The 27,676-nt window shown below is 47.2% G+C and overlaps 1 protein-coding gene across 6 annotated transcripts in view; it reads right to left on the bottom strand.

Moving 5' to 3' along the window:
* Positions 1-27,676, bottom strand: part of LOC146830504 (ubiquitin carboxyl-terminal hydrolase CYLD-like) — a 493,223-nt gene that overhangs the window by 79,571 nt on the left and 385,976 nt on the right. For all 6 annotated transcript variants that reach the window (XM_085604702.1, XM_085604701.1, XM_085604700.1 and 3 more), the window contains one exon: positions 19,320-19,430. In XM_085604702.1, the coding sequence (XP_085460828.1) occupies positions 19,320-19,430 (111 nt within the window). The remainder of the gene's footprint in view (positions 1-19,319; positions 19,431-27,676) is intronic.

Below are 27,676 nucleotides of genomic sequence, written 5' to 3' on the forward strand. Positions count from 1 at the left end.
TAGCTTTGACGGAACATGTATGAATGCATTTGATCATCCATCTAGAAATGCCTGATTTGGATATGGACTTCCCCTTGTGAGCAGACGAAAAAGCAACAAAGAGTTGTTTGGTTGTACGGAAATCTTTGGTTCTGCAATGTAGTTAATTAGAGATCTTTTAATGTCTAGTGTATGAAGAGCCCTTTACATAACCGAGTCCGGTTGAGATAATAAACAGGCAACTCAACTGATTGGAAGGAATTTTTTGTAGGTGCAAAGGACCACCCTATCCCTGTGTTGTTGGAAGAAAGTTCCTTCCAAGGTTAGTGCCTAGAGCTCACTGAGGCGCCTAAGTGAAGTAATAGCTCTTTATGTAGCATGACCTGGTGGTATGCTGCAGCCCTGCTGATGAGTTCCTGATATGAGGTGGTGTCATCATGAGGTGATGGTTTGACAGGGTACAGGTCTGGATCTGTGTCCCCCTGGGGATCAATATCATAATCTGGCCAGGGATCTGGGAGATGTGGTGCATCATAAAAAAGGAAGTTGGGGCCCCCTTCGGAGTGATATCTAGAGGATCACCCTGAAAAAGAGGTGGGGGTGGGAGAATGAATGGTGGTTAGGGTGGTGAAGTAGGTGGAAGAAGGTGCAAGGGACTGTCTTTCTTCCTCCCTTTAACAGGCACCAGCAAATCGATTACTTCTCCAAAGGAGAGTTGGTGTTTTGATGGCGGTGGCACCGACACCAGTGTCTTGGTTCAGATGCGGGCAGTTTGAGGATATATATGCATCTGTTTCTGATGTGCATCGTGCCATTCTTTCATTTTACTGAGGATTGGTTATACCAGAGAACTGGGTTTCGATTTTGATGCTGATTATGACATTTTTGCTGCCAAGATGGTCTTTAGTTTCGGAGCCAAAGTGCTCAAAGACGGATAAGGTTGGCTCTATGTGGAATCTGATAGCTTTGGCTGTGCTTTTCGGTGCTGAGCATAAGGGTGGGGCAACCGTAGGTGATGTTAGGTGCCGACCATGGGCTGCTAGCAGAGGTGGTCTGGGAGCCTCATGTTTGGTTGGAACCAAATGTTTTTTCAGTGGCAGGAATGGGACGTCAGTACTTGCAGTACGCTGACCTGGTTTAAGGTCCTGCATCTGAAGGTCGATCTCTAAGTCGGAACCAGAGTTTACAACAGAAAAAGCCTCCTCCTCGGCCACAGAGGCTTCATGGAGTTCCTCTTTTTCCTCCTCTTCGACATCCTGGTGTCTGAAAATGTTGGGTGGATCATCGACCTCTCTCTGCTGCATTTCCCTGTGATGTACCCTTCGGTCCTGTTAGGTTTTCTTCAACCAAAACGATCGGTAGGCCTCGTAGTCTGCTTCCCTGTAATCAGGAGACAAGGTTGCAGACCTGGTGAAGGTCATTCCGCGGCTACTTAGCTTGGCTCCTCGGGCAGAAACGGAATAGAGTTTGTTCTGTCAGCCAGAAGTTTTAAGGCACAACTGAAGAGATAGAAAAAGAGGCCCAGAAGGGCGAGGCATGATGGGCCACTGTTGGAGCGCGTTGATCCAATAGGTGATAGTTTTCTAGATTTCAAAACTCAAAGATGAGAACACGTTCGATAACAATATTAACGAGGGTAAGGGTGAATTACGAACCGACAGGAGTCCGAATTGGTCTCGAACTTGAGTGCAGTAATACACGTCTGAACCAGATGGCGAAAAGACTACAATCTAACAATGAAGTCAAGGCCTATGCACATTACCACCAAGAGTAGGAGTCTTTTTACCTTGTGACTTGTTTATCTACAGCCACTCATACCTTGAACAGAGGCTGAGCGGTATGACAACCTTACCTCATAACATAAAGCTAAGCTGACACAGCTCTATCACAAAATATGCTTTTTCAATATCAGTCCCTAGAAGGGTGTTCACAACAGCCAGTACTTTGAGCCTCAATCATGCACCTAGCCCAAAGAGCTGATGTTGAAATGTTAATGGTCAAATCACAGCCTGGAAACACGTTTGTGCTAATCCTGAATAGTAATTTGAAAGCAGGCCTTTAATGGATCTGATTTCAGGAGTGCTTCCATAGCCATTCATGCTGCCGACTCTTACACACAAACAAGGAAAACACATTAAAAAATGCAATTTAAAACAATTGAAGTGATGGACATAGCCAAAAGCACTAAGTGCAATTAAAACCTTTTGGATTAATATAGCCAACAGTCAAGTACAAGTAGAATGGAGACAGGATCGCAAGAGAGGAAAGGCAGGAAAGGGAAAAATTACAAAACAAGAATGAAGCTATGGGAAAATCTTAAACCTAGACTGGGAGTCGTGTTTAACAATCCAGATTAAAGGACTTCCTAGACCCTTTATGCTAGCAGTGACTAATCTTTGTGGTCTGGTTTGAAAAGGATTATCACGATGGTCCTACACATGCCGAGCTGTGCCTTCTTAGTTGTGGGGACAAACAAAGCAGCTCTTTCTGTCTGCACTTTGAGCAATCCCTAGTCAACTGAGATATAATGGACTTTTCCCAATTGCGCTTGAAGAAGACGAGCTCCTGGTGTCTTTGTTGGAAATGATCACTGAGCCAATTTTGTAAGGCCATTACAAATCTAGGCCAGAGGCAAAAATGTCTAGTAACTAAGTTACTGGATATATTTCTTGCCATGCCTCATGACATATTGCCGATAATTCTGCATGCTCTCACAGTAATTATCTGCAATACTTTCCATCAGCTTAAGATATGGAAAATGCCGGTGGTAACTTTCTGACCTATTTATTGTTGTTTTTGCAAAATGGTTCAAGAAATGATGTGCATAGCAACAGAATTGCAGTATGTTAGATGTTAAGAGATTTCTTTATATAGCGCGTCTGCTTATTGCGTGATATCATCTCTTTTACCTGCAGACCCACGTGATTGAGTGTCAAAATACAGGCTTCAGAAACTGTAAAAAACAGACAATAAAATCATAGGTATATAAACATTTCTATATACTAACAATGGGAGACAGAGGGGCAGTTTGAACAGAAGTGGAGTAGGTGACTCATGATTAAGACAATTCACTAAGGCTCTTGGCCTGTTGGATGTCAGGAAAGAGCACTACTTGAGAGATATGCAATATTTCTTTTAATCAGGAACTCACAATACTTTTTTGTCACAAAGACTATTTGATCGCACACAAGGAACATATATACACAGGCATACAACTGTGAGATTCGTGGCTGGTGGCGATTTCGGTTCGCTCAACACTAGGACTGAAATAGGTCTCACAAGGACTGAAGTCCCTCGAGAATGGAAAATAGACACTTGTATTTTACATGATAAGGAAGTTGTAAAAAAAACTTTGCCAGGTCACAACAATTACTTTGCAGAAAATACTGTAGAGTCAGAAGACACTCTATGAGAAGCATACACAATGGTGATCAGTGGACTTTCCTTAGCCTCCACACACAACAAAAAAAGATACTATCAGATGCCAACAGGGTTGAGTTAAGGATCCTAAAACTTGAAAGACAACACTTCCACACAAAAGATAATGAAAACCTCAAAAGAAAGGACCACCTGGCTCTGGCCAGGAACAATGCACAACATAATTTCATAGCCACACAGAAAAAGCTACATGAAACTTGCCAATTTATTAGTCAGGCCTGGAAAATGATGAGAATGGCAGATGCATGGGAGAAATCAAAAAGGTGAATGGATTTATAGCCCAAGGAAATGCAAATCTCGCCCAAGTTTTATTGAACGTTTGCAATCCTTTTATGCTTCACAACGCCACCCAAATGAGACTGAAATATAAGCTTTCTTGGCAGACGAACCTTGCAGCTTCTCTCAGGAAGTAACAGTTGAAGAGATTACAGAGGCCGTCAAAAACCTGCAGAATGGGAAAACTATGAAGTCCAACGACTTGCTCATAGAATTATATTAAATAACAGGAAACTAATTGAACACACATCTCCAGAAATATTTACAGTGGTAAGAAAGGAGAGGAGCCCACAATAAAATCTGCAACGGGCAACAATGGTGGTTATTTATAAAACTGGGAAATGCAAAACTGATTGCTCCTCCTATAGGCCCATATCCTTTTTAAATGTTGAAACCAGGATATTGGCCAAGATACTAGCAAAATATCTGGTGAGAGGTCATAAATAAATTGCTGCACCCAAACAAACTAGATTTATGCCCAAAAGAGGGATTAAGCTGAACTTTAGATGGCTATTCAGCTATAGGGCATATACTTGCAAATGAAATAGCACCTGTAGCTGTCCTAACGCTGGACAAAACCAAAGCCTTTGACTTCTTTGAATGGCCCTATATGTTGGGAGTCCCGACAAAAATGGATTTGGACCAAAATACTTTAAATGCCTCAAACATCCGTATATAGGAACCTTGGCCCAGAGTCAATAAAAACCCTATGAGACCCCTTCTAATTAAAGAGGTGAGTGAGAAAGGGATACTCTATGTCTCTCAAGTTTTTTACTCTGGTGCTGGAACCCCTAGTATGCAGAATTAAGGGGATGCACTAGCGAGGAGCCTGTAAAGGGAGGACGAGTGTACAACTATAGACAGGTTGCTCAAGAATCTCTGAGATATTTGCAAAGTACTAAGGAGTGTATATTAATTAGGAGAAATCAGTACTTTTTCCACTGACAAACCGGACTGCATCATTAATAGCCAGACACCCTTCAAATACTTGGGTGTATATATTAGATGCAGGTCTAGTGAGTTCCTTAGCCACAATTCAAAGAGGATGTGAGGTACTGGAGAAGGCTACCACTGTTCCAGTGATGAGCAGCACTATTTAAAATAATGCTATTGCCAAAGTTCGTCTGTGCGCTCCAGAAGATGCCACACCAGGTCCAGATGAGTAGAACAAAATGTTGGAAGCCGAGATAAGAATACTCTTTAGGGACAGATGGACACAAAGAACATCAACCCAGAAGTTACGGATGGTATATGTTGGACACGTTACTATCTCAGACATCCAATCATTCTACTTGGCGGCTTAACTACTGCTGGTGGTTAACTTTAACCAAATAAAGTATTACTACTATTAAAAACTACTGCTGGTGAAAGACAGTGCCTTTGGCCTTCAGGAAGAATCCTTAACTAGGGCAGACAGGCACGGAGCCAAGAGGATGCTCATCTGCCCTTTATTATAAAACCTGCACCAAAGGGTTACCAACATACACTGTAGAGGAAAAAGGTGAGTAATGCCATTAAGAAACCGATTTACAACAGGGGACTTGAAAAGACAACTCTGATCAGGAAGAGGAAGAAAGGCTGAAATAGCCGAAAGATAGCTTTTAAGGGTGCCCAGAGCAGAACCCAGCTGAGCCAAAGAAAGTAGGAAGAGGAGAACCTCAGAAAGGGGATACACAGCCTTTGCTGCGCACCATGCCACAAATGTGTTCCATCTACAGGCGTATGCTGTTTTAGTAGAGGGACGCCTGGCTGGCAAGATAACATTACAGACTTCGGGAGGAAGGTCAAAGGCTGTCAACTGTCGCCGCTCAATCTCCACGCAAGGAGGTGGAGGCTGGACAGGTTCGGGTGGAGAATCGTCACCTGCTGTTGCGAAAGAAGATCCTCCCGAAGGGGCAGTCTGATAGGAGGTTTGATGGCCATGTTCAAGAGCTCAGGATACCAGACTATTCGTGCCCAGTCCGGAGCCACAAGAATAACTTGGGCCCGGTTGCGCCTGATCTTCTTCAGCACTCTGGGCAAAAGTGGTATAGGCGGAAAGGCGTATAGAAGACCGCAGCTTCAGTCGCGTCGAAAAGCGCCGCCGAGCGAGTGCCGACTTGGAAACTCCAATGCACAGAACTGCTGACATTGCACGTTCTCTTCGGTGGCAAATAGATCTAACCAAGGCTCTGCCTACAGCTGAAAGAGACCTTGCACCACCTCCGAGAGAAGACGCCTTTCGTGATCCATCAAGTACCGGCGGCTGAGTTCGTCCGTCCTGGCGTTCAGGGAACCTGCCAGGTGTTGAACCACCAGGGACATGCCCCGATGTTCCAGCCACTTCCTTTGACAGAAGGAAGGAATGCCTTCAGTGCTAGATGAATCGCCCGGAGCTCCAGAAGGTTGATGTGGAGCCCGGACTCCGCCACAGACCAGAGGCCTCTGATCTCCGCCTCTCCCATGTGGCCGCCCCATCCCAGGAGTGACGGATCTGTCTCCACTGTGAACATTGGCTGGGGAAGGGAGAGAGATCCGCCGCTGACCCAGTCCTGGTTCGTGAGCCACCACTGCAACTGATGTGCAGTCCCGTCCGAGATCTGGACGACAACGGAAAGATTGCCCTAATGTTGAGCCCACTGGAACTTCAGGTCCCACTACAGAGCACGCATATGCCACCTGGCATGATCCACCAGCTGGATGCAGGTGGCCATGAGGCCCAGCAGCCTCAGGGTCATTCTCACCAAAAACCGGGACAGAGGCTGGAACATCGGTATCATAGCCCGAATATCCCGGACTCGCTGCTCGGGAGGATAGGCTCGAAACTGCTCTGTTGCGCTCTGATGAAAAGGAGCTTTTGAGAAGGGTTCAGGTAAGACTTTGGCACATTGACTGTGAACCCCAGCGAATTCAAGAGGTCCGCCGTAGTCTGGAGGTGGGTCTTCAACAACCAGTCGTCGACTAGGGGAAGACTGGAACCCCTGATCTGCGCAGATGAACTGCTACCACTGCCATCACCCGAGGGGCACTGGTAAGGCCAAAGGGGAGCACGGTAAACTGAAAATGCTCGTGTCCAACTGTGAACCGCAGGTAACGCCAGTGGGAAAATATGAGTCCTGCAAGTCCAATGCTATCATCTAGTCTCCAGGGTTGAGGGCAGACAAGACCTGAGCTAATTTGAACTCCTCCTTCCGGAGGAAGCGGTTGACGTCCCTGAGTTGTACGATAGAATGCAGGCCTTTGTCCTTCTTGGGTACCAGAAAGTAGTGAGAGTAGCAACCACGACCTACTTCTGGGACAGGGAGACGCTCGATAGCTCCCTTGCACAAGAGAGCCGTACCTTCCTGACGGAGAAGGGCCAAGTGATCCTTCGACATGCGATGGAGTGTTGGTGGTATGGAGGGAGGGGTAGTCTCGAAGGGGAGAGAGTAGGCCCTTCGGACTATCTGCAAAACCCACCTGTCCGACGTGATGATGTGCCAGTGGGGGAGGTGATGGCAGATCCTGCCGCACACTGGCAACTGGTGGCCCTGAAAGGTCAGACTAAGAAGGTCTGGAGGCTGCTGCAGAGGGGGCACAGGTGGACTGGCTCGCCCGCTGGCCTCAAGACCCATATGGCTAGGTCCTACGTCCCCGGCCATGCAGAGGCTGAGTAGCTTGCGCTGGCCTGTGGTCCTGGGTGGAACGTGGTGAGGCACCCCTTCCATAGCCACAAAAGGCAGACTGAACGGGGCGAGAGGTGGTAGCGATGCCAAAGGATCTGGCCGTAGCTCTAGAGTCCTTGCAGCGCTCGAGCGCGTTGTCTGCCTTGTCGCCAAACAGGCGACGGCCATCAACGGGCATATCCAAAAGGGTCGATTGGTCATCCAAGGAGAAGCCAGTGGACCTCAGCCAGGCATAGCGCCTCAGGGCTACAAATGTAGAAATTGTTCTACCCAGCGAGTCGGCGGTATCCATCCCATAGCGTATGGCAAACTTTGCTACGTCTCTACCCTTTGCAACTGCACAGGGAGTACGGCCCAGGCCACCTCCGGGCACTGTGGCAGCACTTGCGCAATCGTGTCCCACACAAAGTGGGTGTATCAGCCCAAGAGACACGCGGTGTTCACCGACAGCAGTCCTAAGCAGGCGTAAGAAAACATCTTCTTCCCAAGCTGGTCCAGCTTCCTGGATTCCCTATCTGGGGGAACAGTAGCGAACGTGCCTTTTGAGGTTAAGGCTTGGACCACCAAGCTGTCGGGGGTAGGGTGTTGGGAGAGGAAAAGTGGGTCACCCAGAGCCGGGCGGTGGCGTTGGGCAATCAGCCTATTCACAGGAGCCCCTGTGCTGGGACATGGACCAAGTGCCCAGAAGGATGTCTGTGAGGGCCTCATTGAACGGCAGCAGGGGCTCCGAAGAAGCCGCTACTGGCTTAAGCACCTCAGTCAGGAGGTTAGTCCTGACTGTCCAAGGCCTCAGCTGCCCTACGCAACACCACAGCGTAGAAAGCACCCTCCTCCGTGGCCAGGTTAGGGGGAGAAAGCATACCAGGGTCTGGGGAGGACCACTGGCGTCACCCAACTGTTCTCTCCAGTCCGGCTCTTCTACCTGGTCTGCCAGAGGGACAACAGACCCCTCCCCTATCCTACCCTGGCGGCCACTCAGGGCCAAAAGGAACGCCAGGGTAGAACAGTGGTACAAAAGTTTCCCTCGGCGCCGGTATCGGAGTCGGTCAACGCCGGTCCGGTTCCGTGTCCATGCCAAGAGGGAGGCCAGGGTCGACGCCGGCCAGGGACCTAGCGGGCGTCGGAGGTGGCGGAGGCGTTGTCAGAGGAATCTGCACTGGTGGAGGTTGTTGTTAGGTCAACCTGTGCTGATCCAGGCCTGGATCCCTGCAGCGCCGAGGCTGGAGCCGCTGGCATCGAAGACCTAGACTAGAGCCACTAGCTGAGTCCGCGGGGCCCAAAGGCGTGCCGGCAGAGTCAGGCTGCCCAAAGATGGAGTGGAGGGCTTTGTAAAAGGCATGAAGCTGGGCAGGGGACGCTCCTGCTCCCGGGAAGGGAGTGAAGCCCGGAGCCATTCCAGCAGGATCCGCGGGCGGAGCCGAGGGACGGCGAACTTCTGCATCGCGTCGGCTGACGGACGAGGAGACGGTGAAGAGCGACAGCGCTTCTTCGCCTTCTTTTGTGCTTCGACTTACCTGATGACAAAGACTGAGGAGGAATGATGGTGATGACGTCGCGACCGGTCACGTGACCTTCCTCTCGACGGGGACCTCGAGCAGTGCGGCGCCGACTGCCGGGCCTCTAGAAGCTTTCTCGGCCGCTCCCACAAAGACTCGGGTTCATGGCCCGACAGTCGGAGCACGACCTCAGGTCGTAGTCGTGCTCCAGGCACCAGAGGCACACGAGGCACAGGTCTGTTACTGATATCAACTTGTGACAGGAGTCACAGGGCTTGAAGCCGGTTCGAGGACAGGACATCCGTACGTGCACCAGGAGTCGAAAGCCTTGAAAAAGATGTCCACAAAAGTCAAACAAGCATTTGCAATGCAATAGGTCTTGCATTTGTGAGATTTTAAGCTATTGGCATTGTAAATGACAATGCCTTTTATTTATCGGTTTTGCTAATTAAATGCAAGACATATTCAAAGACGTACCAACCATTGTCCCAGGCTGCTCTGAAAGTGAAAGCACGCATGGCGGGCTGAATGTTGCAGGAAAGCATGTAGTGCCTGCAGTAGGAGAAACTCATTAATGAAAATTGTGCTAACAGTCTAAAAAAGACGTACTATGTAACAACAAAAGTAAAAGGGCCAGTCCTCATGGGAGGTTACAAATGAAGACAAGGACAAGTACTAAGGAGGAACTAATAAACCTATTAACGAATCAAAAGCCAGCATTTACGAAGGACAATGACACGCCAATGACAAATATGGGCGGAGAGAGGGTGGGGCTTCTATTCCATACTCCATTACAGCATGCAGCAGAGCAGCACATGCGCTGCATAGGCTCGACCGAAAAAGGACATCACAGGAGCACCTCACATTCGCCACAACAGCCTATGATCCTCATGCTTTTTCCCAGGAACAGACAAACACACAGGACTACATACAAACAAGCCTTGTACAATGGCGCCTATGGATGGGTGTCCTTTGCATGGGTGAAGCACTACAGGCAGACAACAGGATCAGTATAGCTGTGCAGTGGGCAGAGGGATTAAAGGGCATCGGTGTTAGTGAAAAGCTCTGGGAAACCCCACTGAGAAAGGGATGGGATCATCAGTTAAAAGACCTCAAAGACAAGGAATTGAAGGATTCAACCGCATCTGGCCTCTGCCAAGAAAACCAATAAAACTGAAGGGTCAAATGCTGCAAGACAGACTGTTCAAGAAATACGCTGGCCCATCACTTTAAAAATTGCATGAGGTCAGATTACACAATGTCTTCAGGGGTAAAAGGCCAGGGGCACTCAAATGATGTCTCTTCTGCTACTGGGAATGTGATAGTGCTGGTTATGTTGCCCATCAGGGATACACTGTTGAACGCATAGACACATTTACCCAGGTACCACACAAGAATGTTCTTCTTACGTAAATGGAACAGAAATAAAGACTTTGAGGGCAGAAAGTCCAACATTTAACTTCCTGCAGGGTCTTCAGCTTTATCCATTTATCTTCATGCGGGGTCTATAGCTTTATCCATTTAATTTCCTGTGGGGTCTTCAGCTTTATCCATCTCTCAGTTCGCCTGCTCCCCTGTTCATCTCAGGCGTTTTGAAAGGTATCTGGTTGCTTGGTTTGCAGCGTGTGTACTGGGAGGTTCAGCACATTTAATGTCCTTTCTAGCTGTCACTGCGGTACGCAGTCCTATTTAAGCGGCATAGGATTGAAAGTCAACTGACGATTGCTTGCAGAGAGGCACACAGTACTATTCAAACCTTGCTGGATTTAACGACCTGTTGATGAGTCTAGGGCGATACACAGTTACTCATGCCTTATAGGGTCGAAACTAATGCTGACGAGGCCCTGCACCAGTCCACTTTAATAACTCGAATATAACCAGGGTCACTAGAATTATAAGGTAGGAAAAGACTAAATTATACGTCAGAAAAAGAACATTATGAGGCATAGAGTGCCAATTTTTGTGGCACTATTCCGTCACTATTTGGGGATTTATTTTTTTACACATGAACTCTGTCAGGGAAAAAGGTTTCACCTCATTAGTATTACACAGCAATCAGCAACTTAAAATTCACCTGCTCCAGCACAAAAGGTCTGGCCATTGCGTGGCACCTTTGTTATTAACGTCTAATCTATTTGAGATACAAACTTATTTTTTGTTAAAAGCTGTAAACTATGCAGAAGATGATGAATTGTATGGCAAATGCGACAAATTCATGAATATGCGGGAAAGCCATGGCCACACAATTGCATAATTCCATTGGCCCTGAATATAACGCCCCAGAGAAGGACGTTTGGGCTTCTATTTTCTAGAAGGGGCTATGGGGTACATCTAAAAATATGTGACTAGCGATTTCATCTCACAGGTAATAGGTTTGGGACAGTCGGTCACATGTCAGGCGAGGTAATGGCCCGTTCAAAAATCTCATCATTGCCTTCCATAGTCAATACCTGAAGGCAGCACATCGTGTGAGTATAAAGGCGCAAGCGCAACAAGTAATGGCTGGATAGAACACAATGAGTCGAGTATGTTGGGGACAATCAAAATGCAATAAAAATATAATAATAACGAAAAAATGGAAGACCTAAGCCCTTGCGCTCCGTGAGCTGCCGTCTCCGCACACACATGTAGCAGGTGCAGAGATAAAGGAATCCCTGCTGGATACGGCACATCTCCTGCTCATCTCCGCCATGAATCACCGGCGCGGGCTCCTGCGGGCACTTGTACGTTCGACGGTGCCAGCCGCCAAGGGTTATTGCCTGTGCTTTAAGTTAATGAACACATTACTCTGGAGTAATTGCTCGCTACCTTGGCCAGGAGAGGCCCCTCTCACCCTTATCCCTGCAACACCCCCAGCAAGCAGCAAATTAATCACCAGACGAGCACAGCTGACTGCTTCCAAGCCGGGCCTCGGGATGCTGATACAGGAGCCTCGGACAGCAGCGCCCCCTGCCACCTGAGCGCGCGGCCTTCTTCAAAGGAGGAACGCACCAGCATCCGGGTAAGGAGCAGGCAGCAGCTGCGAGAACACCCCCTCCGACACAGGCATGGCATGCGAGCAGACAAAGACTTCCTCCACAAGCAGACAAGGCACAACACAGGCAGCAGCAGCACAAACACTTCCCACAGACACAGGCAGGCGAGCAGACAGCAGAGCTACAAACTAGGAAAGTGAAAGCGCGCCATGCGCGCACTGACACGCCGGGAGCCCTATGCGTGCATATCGCCTGTCCGGGTGCGTGCACATCTCCTGTCCCCCTTCAGAAGCAAAACCCACAAAAATAGATCTCGCCAAGGCGAGGAGCACATGCGCTGCGTCGCTAGGCGAGACCTAAAAAGAGTTAGTGAAAAAATGCCTACGGGTACAGATCTCTCCGGATCTGCGCTTGCTGGAGTGGAAAAAAAAAAAAAAGAACAGACATCAGCGCGCAGGGGTGGCGTCTATATTGATACCGCAACGTCATCAAGGCGATCATGACGACGAACGCGGAGTCGACCGATGCCACCTACAAACGCGCAGCGGTATTGCTGAGAAAAGATCCTCCGGATCCAGACTGACCCCTGGGGGTAATTCTAAGGTAAGGAATCTATAACTTATAGTCTCTTTCAGATAAAGCCTGCAGTTTAATTTCCCTTCTAAATTCCATTCTATGGTGTGTGGCCTCAGGGATCAAGTCTAACTTTCAATTTTCGATTTTGCTTTAATTGTTATGCCTTTTTTCTTTTGGATTCCGATCATATGATTCTTGTTTTAGGGCTTCAGTATGATAAGTATACATCCAAGTTTAGACTAATTTTTCCTGCTTCTTCCTTGTTTGAAACAGAGATATTGTTCACAAACTCTACCCAACACCTATGCATAAGATCATCAAGGAGTTTCTTCTCATACTATTACAAAGGCGTGCACATGTAGCCTGTTTGGGAATCGATGTAAATTCACACTTTTCTTAGACAAACCTTAGCTATTTTCGTAGGTAGTTATGAAGCCCTCGGTGATTAGAAGGCAAAGCATGAAACTGGCATGGTAATTAGTCAAACGGGGAGGTGTAACCCATCATTCTCTGAATGTCTACAAAGAGTTATACAAGTATATTGTAACTAATGCTGGACCCTTTTATATATTTATTTCTCATTTTTATGAAGTACAACTCAACCAAGGATGTGTTACTGCACTGTACATCAGAACACGCAATAGAGCTGGCTGATGCCATACTGAATCACGACATTGACATAGCGTTCCTCACCGAAACCTGGCTCAATGAAACATCCTATCCGCTCCTTGACCTTTTAGTCCCCCCCTAGCTTCTCCATCATTAAAAAAACAGACGGTGGCGGCATTACCATCATCCATAAGAACAACATCAATTTAGCTGAATTCAAAACCCACTCCTTCTCTACCTTCAAATACCTCAAAACACACATCATAACACGCCTAAACAACAAAGTAACAAACTGCCATCTCATCTACCACCCCCCAGGAAATTCTCCTGCATTCGGAGAACAAATATCAGACCTATTTACACACTGCTCCCTAGCCAACACCGACATCATCATCCTGGGTGACTTCAACCTACCCTGGAATAACGAAAAGGACACTTTATACAGTCACTAAATGAACTTCTTCTCACAATTGAGTTCACCCAACACTGCAAGGGTCAAACCCACAACAAAGGCTCTACCCTTGATGCAATCATAGCCAAAAACAAAACAATAACCATCAATAACATCCTCCCAATCGACTGGTCAGACCACCACATCATTATATTTAACATCAATCAAACCGCAGCTCCCCCAGTCAAAACACAAATTATCCACCAAAGGAGCAGAAACCTTAATGCCATCCCCCTCCCTGTTCTCGAAGAAAACATAACTTCACTTCTCCCACCCTCCACAGACAACCTCAACAAGGTCAAGCTCACTACACTGTACAACAGGACAATGACAAATGCTCTTGACCAACTAGCCCCCTTGAAACTGAAGAGTCAGAGACATCCCCACCAGAGCCTGGTTCAACAAAGATCTCAACTCCGAAAGAAGTAAAGTTAAAGCCGCGGAGAGACTCTGGAGAGGAAACCCATCCACAACCAACCTCCTCCAGCTCAGAAAAGAACGCAGCAATTACAAAAAACACATAATCAAGGAAAAACCCTCCTTCTTCCGGAGCACACTACACAAAGCCAAAAACCGCCCCAAAGAACTTTTCATCATTATCCAGAAACAGACCTCCATGACACAAAAGCAAACACCCCTGCCTCCAAACTAACAACCTGGCCAAATTCTTCAATGACAAAATCACCAATATTGAGCTCTCCCTATACCAGCACCCTCAACCCCAACACAGCAAATCCTCACCCATAACCATACCTAACCCAACCCCAGTTCACGACATGCTCCCCGAAGACGAGACCCCTCTTCTGTCAACTACCAAAATAAACCTACACCCTAGACCCCCATCTTCCTCCTGTTGGAAGGACTTCAAGCCTCTCTCCGAAGAGGACATTTCCAATGTGATTGCCAACTCCTAACCCTCCAATCACTATGCTAACCCTCTACCCGCCTCCCTGGCTAAGAACCTCAACCTCACCCTAACCCCACTGTGGACAAAGATCATCAACAGCTCCCTAAACAACGGACTGATGCCCGACTGCCTCAAACAAGGCCAAGTCATCCCCCTTCTAAAAAAAAAACCAGATGCTAACCCGAATGACCTTAACAACTTCAGGCTCATCACCAACCTTCCTTTCCTAGCTAAAATCCTTGAGAAATGTGTTCTCGCTAACTGAACCAACACATGGAATCTAACAACCTACTTGACTCATACCAATCCGGGTTGAGAAAGGGATGCAGCACAGAAACCTCTATACTGAGCATAACCGATGACATTCACAACTCTCTTGACTCTAACAGATGCTGCCTACTTGTCCTCCTCGACCTATCAGCTGCTTTTGACACGGTAGACTGCAAGCTACTCTTAGACGTCCAACAAAAGCGTATCAGAGCAGATGGCAATGTCCTAAAATGGTTCTCCTCATTTCTACATAATCGCTCCCAATTCATAATAATCAAAAACTCGATGTCTGACACCTCTCCCTCAACTCGAGGTGTCCCCCAAGGCTCAGTCCTTTCCCCCACCCTCTTCAACATTTACATGGAACCGCTTACCACCATTCTAAAACAAGGAAACATCGCTTACCACCTCTATGCTGACGACACCCAGCTGTACCTCGAGATATCCTCCCTTAATGACATCCTCCGACTCAACTCCACACTATCAAAAGTAGAAAATTGGCTAACACTCAACCACCTCAAACTCAACCAAGAAAAAAACAAAATCCTTGTTTTCTCCAATCAAGAACAACCCCCTCAAATCCAAGAATGGATAAACAACCTTGACTCTCTAAACTGCAAACTTACTCCAGCAATCTCAGCTAAATCTCTAGGGATCGCTCTAGACTCAAGTCTCAACATGAGCACACACATTAACTCCACAGCAAAAGGCGCTCTCTACAACCTAAAACTCCTCAACGAAATCAAACCTTTCATACCCCCCCAATGACCTAAAAATCGCGACCCAATCTTTAGTTCTCTCCAGACTTGACTATGGAAACGCCACACTAACTGAGACTGCTAAAACACACATAGCCCCCATGAGAACCACCCTAAACGCAGCAGCAAGAAGGGTCACAGGCACCAAGAAATACGACCACATCACCCCTGCATTACAGGAACTAAAATGGCTACCCATCGAAGCATGCTGCGCTTTCAAAACTGCCTATCTCACATATAAAGCCTTACACACAGGCAAACCGGACTACCTCGCAGCCAAACTCACAAAAGCGGGACAATCAAAGAAACTAATAAGCTCCAACTCGCTCCTCTTAATCCCCCCAAAAAGATAAACAAAAAGCCCACTCCCGCTCTTTCTCAGGGAATGCCCCAAAAATCTGGAACTCTCTCCCTACCCACATCAGGACTAATCCCTCCTTCATGAACTTCAAGCGACAACTAAAAGAATTTCTCCTCAAGCGTCATCTCTATGCATCTGGTCAATGACCGCGATCTATGTGACCTCCAGGACTCTAGATGCTAGTCACTGTATTCTAATGTTTATGTTTCTATACATGTATGCAGCTGTAATGCGCTCTGATATCCCTCGGGTCATGCAAGCGCTATATAAAACTTGAAAAATAAAAAAATTAACTAAAAAAAAAAAAAAACATAAGCTCATGTCAGGTCCTTGCACAGAATCATCAAGTTAACAAATGAAGGCAGTAAAACACAAGACAGCAATGTTAATTCAGAAACAATCTTATCAGAATGCATCGAGGGCTGAATCATAAGCTATTAGCTACAGGCGGAAAAAGATGGAAAGATGACAGACTGAGGCAAAAGGTAACTGATCAGGGCTGATGGAATTACTACATTTCTTTTGGTTGTGTAAAGAGCCTGAGGGGAGACGTAGTGGGATGGCAACAGAAATAGAGAAAACATTGCGTGTAAAACCTTGAGTAGAAAGGAGCCAAGAGTTTACTGAGAGAGAGAGAGAGAGAGAGCTAAAGGAGAGAGAAGAGGAGCTAAGAGTCTACAAGAGAGAGAGAGGAATAAGCTATAGGACACAGAGAAGAGGAGCAAGAATTTACATGTAGAGAGGGGGCTAGCATACAGGACAGAGATAAATGAAGAGTAAATGATTCACATGGAGGGTGAGTGCTAAAATACAGGACAGAGAGATGAGGAGCCAACAGTGTTCAAAAAGAGAGAGGGATATAAAATAATCGGAGACGTAGACAAATGTGGGGGAGAGGTGAGAGTTTATCTATATGTTAGTCCTCTGGAGAAATGAAGGTGATTTGTAGAGCATCCCAGATCCTATGTTAAAGACTTCTAGAAGGCAGCTGGTTTCTAGTCTGCTACGTTTATGTTTTAGGTGAACCAGTGAGGTCATCCAATTTATGATTGGAAATGGCCTTATAAGTGATGTATGCTAGCTTCAATGGCATTCTGTCTGCCTTTCAGTGAAGGCAATACGTAGACATATTTTCTGGTTCGTGACATCAGCCTGGCTGCTGAATGCTAATGAGGAGTTGGAAACACGAGAATGACTTTGCCATAGTCCAAATGAGCTACAACAATGGCATGACCAGTAGTGTGGAAGTTCCTAGGATGAAGAAAAAGTATTTTTAGGGAATCGAGACAGGGTCAGTAGATGTAGCAAATGATCTGAGCAAATAAGTATTTTTACTCAGTTAAACTTAGTACTGTGGGGAAACAAACAATAGGGTGTTTCATAAACCACAATACATACAAGGAGGAAAAAAAGAGTTCTCTATTTTCTTGAGAATGTGTACATTCAAAAAGGTGGAAAATTATGCCTGTTAGTGAGTAAGTAACTGTGCTACAAATGAATATGACATAATAAATACTCACTTTAGGTTAAAGGAATATGCAGGTGCTACCCGGGTAGACTACTCAAAAAGAGTACAAAAGAAAGAAGTTTCTCACCTATAACATTAGCTCTTCAATGTTGTTATGGACTTCTACAATATAAGGTCTTTGATCAAGTTATAAAAGCGGTTAATCCTGAACCGATGTATCCTTCCATTTCATATTGTTCTTCACCTGGGGAAAAAATTCATGGGAGAGGGCCTATTGGAATGTTGCCTAAACAACGTTTGAGTACAAATCAGGATGATAGAATTCTTATTTTGGGAAAAGAAATTAAGGTCAATCATGCATGAAACTACTGAATATAATCTTGATGACGAATCAATGGTACGGAGCGATACATTTTTTTCTTTTTCACATGTGGTACTGTCCACACCATCAACAAAGTCCAGACCTTTATCAAAAACCTGTCTGAGGAAAATCCTCAAAATCCACTGGCCAAACACCATCAGCACCAACTATCTGTGGCAGCAGACTTTCCAACTCCCTTCCCAAGAGGAAATCATAAAAAGACGCTGGAGATGGATAGGTCACACCCTCCTCAAGCCTGCATCAAACACCACCAAGCAAGCCCTGACCTGGATCCTTCAAGGGAAAAGGAAAAGAAGAAGGCGAAGAAACACCTGGCACGGAGGCCTCGAGACTGCTACAAGGAGATGGGTTACACATGGAGTCAGACTGAAACAAAAGCCTAGGAAAGAAATGCCTGGAGAGTCCTGGTTGATGGCCAATAGCCCAGGAGGGGTAGTAGACATAAGTAAGTGAGGTACTGTCCACAGTTAGATGCTTAGAAGATACAAGTAGAAAGCGGTTAATATTCCTATTTTGGAAAATAATGACTCCGAGAACTTCCCAGATTCTTAATAGATACTAGGATTAATTTGGCAAACACAGCACCTACTTTATAGTCCATGCCCAAACATCAATGGCTGCAGAAAATGTATATTGTGCTTTAGGTGGCTGTTTTCTAGTAAGTGCAGCAGCCTTGTCTCTTGGATTGTCAGCACTTCATTGTTTTTCCTTTTCGCAGAGGGATCATATACATGTCAAAATCCACATGCTAAGAGCTTCATCTTGAAAAACAACCAACCACAAGTAACAAAGAGTTACTAAATATGTCTTAAGCATGTAAATGAATGTAGCAACTATTATGATTGAAACAATCCGATTAGGAAAGAGCACTGAAGTCTGATTAACATAGAAAACACAAACAACTTTAAAGAGAAAGCGTGTATATGACCCATGAATGAAAATGGCAGAGGATGAATCCCACTAACTCACCCAACAAATACTAAATAGCTTTTGAAGTGAGATATCGCATGTAGCAGATATGCATGGGATTTACCAGAGCAGCCATTCAGCTCTAAAAAGTACAAAGTATTAACTAGAGGGACAATTGAAAGAGAAGAAGTTTTAGGTCTTTTTTCTAATGCATTGATTTAATGGAGGAGTTGTGTAAATGTCAAAGCCAACATACTGGAAAGGACACTTAGTTGTCATGATCAGGTGAAAGAGAACCGTTTTTCATAGCCACCGTCGTGGCTTCATAGCCAACCTGTTGTCATAATAGGATCTCCCTTCTACATTTTCTCTCATTCCCTGTGCAGCATTCCTTACAACTGATACACAGTCGCATTTAAAGGGACTTTGATGGGTGAACCAGTTGAAAAAGCAGGTTCGACCACTACAAGGGACTTAAGAGCACACATAATGAGGTGGCATCTAAGTGCCAATGCACTCTTACTTGGAATTAACGTTAACATTCTTAATGCTGGGCAATACATTCCGCACACATTCTGTACACTAATTTCAAACACCTAAAAACGATCACAATCCCACATAAATACAACATTCCTAAAGCAAATTAATGAGATGGCAAATTTGCAAAAATGAAATGATCTACAAATTCAATATATTAATAAGTGGATGAGAAAACACATACGAACACACAGTTTTCCCACCAACCCCCTCCCCATCTGCTCCACAAATACATCTAGGGAAAATACAGATAGAGTACAGCTGTGACGCCAAAGCCACTTACCTTCGAAGAGGGTTCACTATTTCATCTCGCAGGGTCTTCTGTATGTGAACATCAGCGGGGTTAGAGGGCATGAACAGCATGGAATCCAGTACAGATGTGCAGGAGAAGAGGCTGTAGGAAAATAACCCAAGAAATATTTAGGCTATTCCACACAAGAAAAAGCAGAACTGAAATCAACACATTTATGTGGTATCCAGAGATGGAGAGAGATAGGAATGCACCCCAAAGTAAGAGATGTTTGCCACAAAAGGAAAGGACTGAATCACAATTAACACAGATGCCCTCAATACGAGTGCCCTGGTGGAGGAGGGTGCACTATGTATTGCACCGATAAAAACCAATACAACAGACATTGTGAAGACTAGGAATCATTGCATTGAAGAATGCCAGAACATAATCCAGGTACTGCCACTTTGATTCTCTTTGTGTATGTGTGAGGTATTTCTCTCAGTCCTACGTCTATATAGTCATTCTCAAAGTTTAATAAAAAACACTCAGAGCAAGGACCTTGTGCATCGCCTCATGCTTATTCCCTAGCATCTGAAAGTACATCAAACAATTGATGCACTGAGAAGTGCAGCTCCAACCCAAGTAGCCCTTGAGTCCCAGCATGAAGTCTATAATGTGAAATAAATGTACCTAGGCAGCCCAGTAACTGACAAGCACATTTCTGCCAGGGAGCCCAACATCTCCCTAAAGCCTGTGTCCAAAATCGCTGCTGGGGTTCCGATCTACTTGTATGCCAAAGCAACAATCCGATCTACTAGTCTGCTTCCAGCAATGCCCTTTTCCTTTTATTACTAAATGGAAATAGGCAAACACAGGATTCAACCGCAGTCCAGCCTATAGGCAGTTTGTTTGTGGTAAGCACCTAATGATAATGAGGAGGAGGCCAATAATGACGTTATCAAGGCACTAAAAGGAAGGGGCGATAATGTCCTTATCAGGATGAATATCAGCCCTTTTAGTATAAAAGAAAAGAGATGTGGAATTAAATAATTTGCCAGAATTTTTAAATAGGTTCTGTGCATAGAATCACCTCTAACTGCCCAAGGCACCAGACTGGTTACCTCCAAAAAAAGACCACTTCCAAATTTCAGTGGTACCCCAGTTGAAAGCTATAGGGCCATTACAAAGATCCCAAGAGGGAAAATGTGATCTGACCATAGAAGTAGACAACAAAAGAACAAGAGATATTGGTTTGCTATCTGCTCTACTTGTTAATAATCTCTTGCATGATTTTATGTAATTACAGAGCCAATATGAATTTAGTTATGGTTTTTCACAGATGACTGCTTTTAACGTTAGATATGAATGCATTTACGGTAATATCTCATATTGAACTACTGGTTGATCTGAAACCAATTTTACTATGGCAATAATCCCATAAGTGTTCTTATGTAAGATTTTAATTAATCAATCATAATAAACTATTTTTTATTTATTTAAAAAAAGCAGTGTGACCATCTAACTGACAGACACAGCCATACGCCAGAGGGTCCCTGGATTGGGGACAATATGCCAAGAGAGGTGCATCACAGCAAGATGTTCGGTCCAGCTACAGGAAGGTGAACCACTTGCATATCTGAGCAAACAGAATGAAAAAAGCTGAAATGATGGAAACACCCATTCATCAACCTCATAATGTAGGCAAGATGAGAGAAACAAGGTGTGCACCGCCCAAAGACCAAATCCGTGTGTGAAATATGCTAGAGGCCTGGACCATGCCCACATCAGACAGTTGGCATAACTCTTGACCAACGCTGTCTAAATCTGTCCATCACTGACCGCCCTTGGACATTTGGAATAAAGGCTTTGACTGCCTTAGTAATCCAACTAGATGACTGGTCTGTTTCTGATGGAAATTTGCGACCCTCAACTACTTCCTACAAAAGGGTCTTTTGCTCCCATTTGGCGACATCTGTATAAATATCTACTGTTTCACAAACATATATGCCAGTCAGAAGCAACTAGTGTGAGAAAAATTCCACCAAAACCAGAACATTCTGAATAATGCCATCCAATGTTGAGCTCGAATTCGCATTACGAAGACGTCTTAGGTTATTAGCAGTACAAAAAGAAAGAAGATGAGACACACCTTCCTCTTTACAAAAGAAAGTAACCAAAACCAACTTCCAAAAGAAAGAACAAAAGGAAAACAAAACCAGAAAGAAATATATAGCTCTTCTCATAAATATTTCCCACTTTAAGACTTTTGCACACTATTTAAAAGTATTACTTATGCTTGTTGTTCTGCCAACTCCGTCCAGTCTTCAAGTAGAAAGGAAGGAAGGGTTCCTTCCTTTTGATTTTAACGAGACACGCCACATTCCATAATTTATTATTACTCTTTCCCACTGTACATGATGTATCATTTTAATTCAGTCTTCATTTCAACAAAGCTTCATTCACACTTAGTGCTTTAAAGCAGTGAACTTACAGGAATCGAAGTCACAGCCTAATCCCAGTTGAGCTTTCTTTGAACAACGAAGAGATGAGCAAAACCACAATAAACAATCTTGCCACAGGGAAAGCACTGGGCCTCAACATGATTCAAGTGAAATTGTTAAAACACTGCCAGAGTGGAGGTTGAGAATCTTACCAACGTATTTTGTAGCCATTTGAATTGCCACTTCCTTTCCGTTCCCCTTTGTGAAGAAACAGTGTGATCATTCCACTATAGAAAAGGAGATGTAAAATCCTATTGAACCATCAGTCTAATCGAGATAGACTATATAATCTATTCCAGGTTGATACTCAATGCTCTAGAGGACTGGATTAAACAAGAGAAAATCCTGAACATGATCCAAGGTGGCTTTAGCGTCAACCTTTCTACAATAGACCAGATATTCAATATCACACATCACATATAATTTCAACACATTAAAAAAAACCTTTCTATGTAGCCTTCCAGAATTTTACAGTTCCTTTTGACCCAGCGGCAAGGCCAAGACTATGGGAATGTTCTACTCAGATACTACAACACAAGTAAGCTCAACCACAAATCCACCCTAAGCAAAATTACAACCGCAAATGGGGTGAGACATGGATGCCTTTTAATTCTCATACTGTTCTCTCTATACACCAATGACATGCACGAAGAAATGCAAAAAGCTGCCTCAGATGTCCCATTTATCTGCAGCTTTCCATCCTGGCCCTATTATATGCAAGCAACTGCATTCTGACTCCAAGCCTAATTTGACACAATAACTAAATATTCGAAAATGAACATCCTCGAAATAAATAACTCCAAAACAAACATCATGATTTTTTGGAAAAGCAGAAAACGAACCATACCGAGAATTTAAAAAAATTGAAGAAGTCAAGACATTTACATACACGGGCTCAGTAGCCTCAAACAACCTGCTTTGGGATCAACACATAAAGAGGGCAACAGAGAAATCAAAATCTACCTACAACACAATTGCAAGGATGGCCAAGGAGTTTGGTCACTGCTTCATGGTCTATATAGACATGGTTGTCATGGCAAAGGCAAGTGAGCCAAATTGCCTATGGAGTCTGGACAGGAAAGTATCTTAAAAGGCTGCCAGGAAAGAAAGGTCTGGAAAAAGCTTCCAACCAGATTTCCCACCACTGCAATGGAGGCTGATGACATCTACATCTCAATTCAAAGCAGATGCCAGATGGCTCCCATTAACTATGGACTTAAGAAAGAAACTAAAATCTCAAGACACACATTTGATTGACAGAGCACTTCTTGAAGAGGCAGAAATCTTGATTTGCAGTTGATTGGAAAAAAGAAGTAGCTCGTCTTGGAATACATCAGTCATCAGAAACTCATGCTCTGAAGCTTATTTAAATCAAGAAAATGAAGTGATCACTCAAAAACAATTCACCACCTTGAGGACCAAAGATGCTAGAGAACCTTCGCCCGCTAGAGTTAAATGGATTGTTTGACATTTCTTTGAAAATCTAACCCTACGTGCTCAAGTATACGGAGTATAGACAGTAGAGACTGCTTTTGCTGTCAAGGAGTGACACCCTGCCCATACACTCTGTGCTGAGCAGAAGAAAGATACTCTATTCCTCAAATTGGGTGGAGGTGACAAAACAAACAGGACTGGACAGTACCTGGTAACTGTGAACTCTGGAAAAATAAAAATAAATAATGTGCCTATAAAAGACAACTGAACGTCCTATGGCACTGGTTAGCGCATAACCTCTTTCCAGGAGTAAAATCTACTTATCTAGTTGGAAGACTTCTGCGGCTCACGGGCCAACCTGAGGACACCGATACCGACAGTCTATCCTGACAGTTTCAGCTCAACAAGAGATTAGGCAGTGGTCCTTGATGTCGGAGGACCTTCGTCATGTATCATGTCATTTATGCTAAATATAATCGTAAATTTAATCCCAAAATGCTTTTTAATATGGCCCCTACTATGTGGTGCGGATAGTGATCGCACGCTAAAATCACCAAAAAACGAATGGAAGGGGGGGCGTGGCTTGGTGAGCCAAGATGGTGGACGGGCTTTGAGTCGTCTCCCACCTGCCCGATACAGATATCCTACACATCATCCTGTTCCCCGGAGCTGAGGTGCCCTGCTTGACGGCTGTGAGATGCGATGGGCAGCGGCGGCAGCCCGAGCGACTTTGGAGGACTGGAGTCCCCACCCGTGAGCCGCCAGACGATTGAGCAGCGCTTTCAGACCTAGTGTGGCGCTGTGAGCCGCGGCCTCCAGTGTGCGGAGAGGCGGGGCCAGGCCTTGATGCGTGGAGCTGTGGCGGGGACCCACATTGAGCCCAGCTGTGGTCCGATGGTGGCGGCGGAGCAGCGCCTTGGGGAAAGACAAATCAGCCCAGCCTGGAGGGGACCAGCGGAGGCTTCCTGGGGCGTCCTGGCCTGGTGGAGCACGAGTAGCGGAGAGGTGCGGTGAGTGTTCCGGCTGGGCAGTGGGCCCCGCACCAGCGGCGCTCTCCGGGGGCCGCACTCTTCACCCCTCCCCCCCACTGCACCAGAGATTCAGGGGTTCGGCGGCCGATTCGGGTCGCGGCGGGTGAGGAGATCTGCTGGGGGCGGCTGGGACGGACGGACAGATTTCCGGCCCGGTCAGGGACGGCTGCAGCATCCTGAAACCCCGAGACTGAGGGACCTGCCTCGGTTGGCCGGCTAGTTGAGTGCGGACGTTGCGCCCTCCACGGGGCATTATTTGAGAGGTGGCGGCTGGATCCTTCTGGCGGAGATTGGGCCTAGTCCGGAACAGGCCGGTGACACGCGGACCAGGCGGCGGCGGCTGGGTGCCTGGGGCGGGGTAGCCAGGACCCTGATCCCTACGGCTCTCACCTGACGTTTGGCGCTTAGGACTCTCCGCAGGGGCAACATCCCGGAGGCGGCATCGTAGGCTGCGAAGGGGACCTACCTTCGGGTCCGCCTGGTCTTGAGCGGCTGTGGCCTTGGAGTGGGGTCTGCGACAATGACCAAGGACAAGCATGGTGGAGGCGCGGCGAAACAAGGGCCGATTGATAAATTCACGGGCCCGGGCCTGGCCGGGACGGCCGCGGGGGGCTCCTCGGCAGTGAACCCGGACAACACTGCCCTCCTGGCAGCTATAACGCAGTCTCGAGACATGCTGGACGCCAAGATTGGGGCAGTTGGCTCGGATGTGATGCTGCTGCACCAGGATCTACACAATGCGGTCGCCCGCATCACAGAGGCTGAAACCAGGGTGTCGGGAGAGGAGGATGAGGTGGCGACGCTGAGGAAGCAGGTGGCGGCCTTGGAGTCGACGCAGCGGGGCCTAGCGGGCAGGGTCGAGGACGCAGAAGGGCGGGCCCGCAGAAACAACTTGCGCTTTGTGGGTTTTCCGGAAGGCTGCGAGGGGAGTAACATGGAGCGCTTTCTTTCCCAATGGCTGGAGGACTGGCTCCCGCCTGAATCGCTGTCCCGCTGCTTCGTGGTGGAGCGGGCGCACCGAGCACTCATCCAGAAGCTGCCGGTGGGGGCCCGTCCGCGGCCAGTCATCGCCAGAATCCTTAATTACCATGACAGGGATGTTATTCTACGCCAGGCCAGTCTTCACTTTGAAAACTCCTGCATCCTCGTCTTCCCGGATTACACGCGCATGGTCCAACAGCAGCGCCAGTCCTTCCTAGCGGCTAAGGCTCGGCTGCGAGAGCTTCATCTATCCTACTCCCTCCTCTATCCAGATCGCCTGAGGGTTGTCTATGAGACTCGTACATTGTCCTTTGATTCGCCGGAGGAAGTATTCAAATGGACGGATGAGACAGTAAAGCTGCGTCCTCATACACCCCCGGGTAGGGAATCGGACTCGTCCCAGAATGAGGCGGCGGGAAACAATTCAAAGAGACAATGGCGTTCCAGATCCCGCCGTCGCAATAAGTCCGGGGGGGCCCGGCGTGGGGCTGGCCCGGAGACTGGTCATCTGCCGTCTGGAGCCTGAGGGCCTGGGAGCTCCATGGGCTTGGGTTCTGTTTGCTTTTGCCTCATGGGCTAGCCGTCGGCTGCTTCACTTTCCTTTGTGCGCGGGGTTGCCTCGCCCCGGAGAATGGAGTGAAGGGCAGATACCACCGTAGCAGGTTACGGGTGGGGATTCTGTGTTTTAGTTGTGGGAGGCAAGTTGGGGATCCATTGGTTGGGAACTCCTGCGGTTCACGGTTGGGGCCTTGGGATGTCTCTCACCGCGACAGGTACTTCAGTGTTTGTGAGGTATGGGGTGGGGGAGGCGGGGTCGGGGGGTGTGTTGGGTAGCCGGGGTTTTAGGTTGGGTGTTGACCGCACTTTTATACAGAGCTGGGCATGGGCAGAGATGGACGCCGGGGTCTCTTTGTTGCTATCATACCATTGCTATTCCTCCCATGGCGGCAGATTCCCGGGGGACTAGTGAGCGATTAGCCACAGTCAAAGTGTTGAGTTGGAATGTTTGGGGTGCCCTAGACAAAATCAAGAGGGGGGCTATCCTGCAATACGCAAAGAGGGCCGCGGCGGATGTACTGCTCCTGCAGGAGACGCACCTGTTGGGGACAAAAGTCCTTTGCCTCCAGCGCTATGGTTACACACAAGTATATCATTCGGGGTTTGTTCAGGGTTCCCGGGGTGTAGGCATATTGGTACACAAGCGGGTCCCATTTACGCATCACCGGACTTGGGCAGACACACATGGGAGATATATCTTTGCTCTGGGGCAGATAGGGGCGGAACAGGTAGTTTTTGGTAGCGTATACGCCCCCCCCCCCCTTGTCCTGGACATTTGCTGAACAACTCATGGCGTGCTGGGCGGACATCCCAGAGGCTCTGGGGATTATAGGGGGAGGCTGGAATGATGTGATGGATCTCCCTAGAGACCGACAGTCGGGGGGCCGGGGGCGAGGGGAGGGTGGGCCAACGAAACTTAATGCGCTGGTCGGTGGCCTAGTATGGGTGGATGCCTGGCTGCGCTGCCACAGCACTGCCCGCGAATACACGTACCTGTCGGCGGAACATGGCTCCTTCTCCCGCCTCGACTACATTTTCGTACCTGTCGGCGGAACATGGCTCCTTCTCCCGCCTCGACTACATTTTCCTCTCTGGGGCCGCGGAGTCCTGTCTGGAGGAAGCGGAGATTCTTCCGCGAGGGCTCTCGGACCATTCCCCAGTGTCGGCGGTCCTACGGATGGGGGGCGCGGGGCGCCCGTTTTGTTGGCGGCTCTCGGTGTGGCACCTGCAACAAAACGGCTATAGGGCTCATATGACTACGGCATTAGATCAATACTTGACACTGAATGTGGGATCCGTGTCCGGGGCGGCCATGTTGTGGGAGGCGCTGAAGCCGACACTGCGCGGGGCGAATATTTCATACTGCGCAGCGGCCCGGCGCTAGCGCCGAGCGGGGCTGGTTCAAGCGGAGGCCGAGGTCGCGGAATTGGAGCGTAGGGGCCGGGAGGATGGGGGGGCAGCTACTATACGCACAGCAGACGTACGGATCTATCTTGCTCGACGAGGCACGCCAGGCTTGGCTGGCCACCAGGAGTCGGGTGTACCAATGGGGGGGATAAATCAGGCGCAATGCTACACAGGCTGTGTCAGGGTGTGCATCATACCCAGGATCTCCCGGGGATCGTAGACCCGGAGGGCACGCCTCTTGCGGATCCAGGTGCGCTCGCTAATAGCTTTGCTACATACTATGCAGGCCTATATAGTCCCCGTGAATGCCTCACAGAAACGGAAGTAGTGCGATTCCTACGTGATCACCCTATCACGGCCCTATCAGAGGCGGCAAAGACTAAATTGGATCTCCCGTTTACGGTGGAGGAATTTGGGGAGGCGCTGGGTGGCCTCAACCCGGGCAAGGCCCCGGGCCCAAATGGGTTCCCGAGTGAGTTTTTCAAGAAGTACTTCC

This window comes from Triturus cristatus, chromosome 5_1 (assembly GCF_964204655.1).
Source record: "Triturus cristatus chromosome 5_1, aTriCri1.1, whole genome shotgun sequence".
In the NCBI taxonomy this organism is placed as follows: Eukaryota; Metazoa; Chordata; class Amphibia; order Caudata; family Salamandridae; genus Triturus; species Triturus cristatus.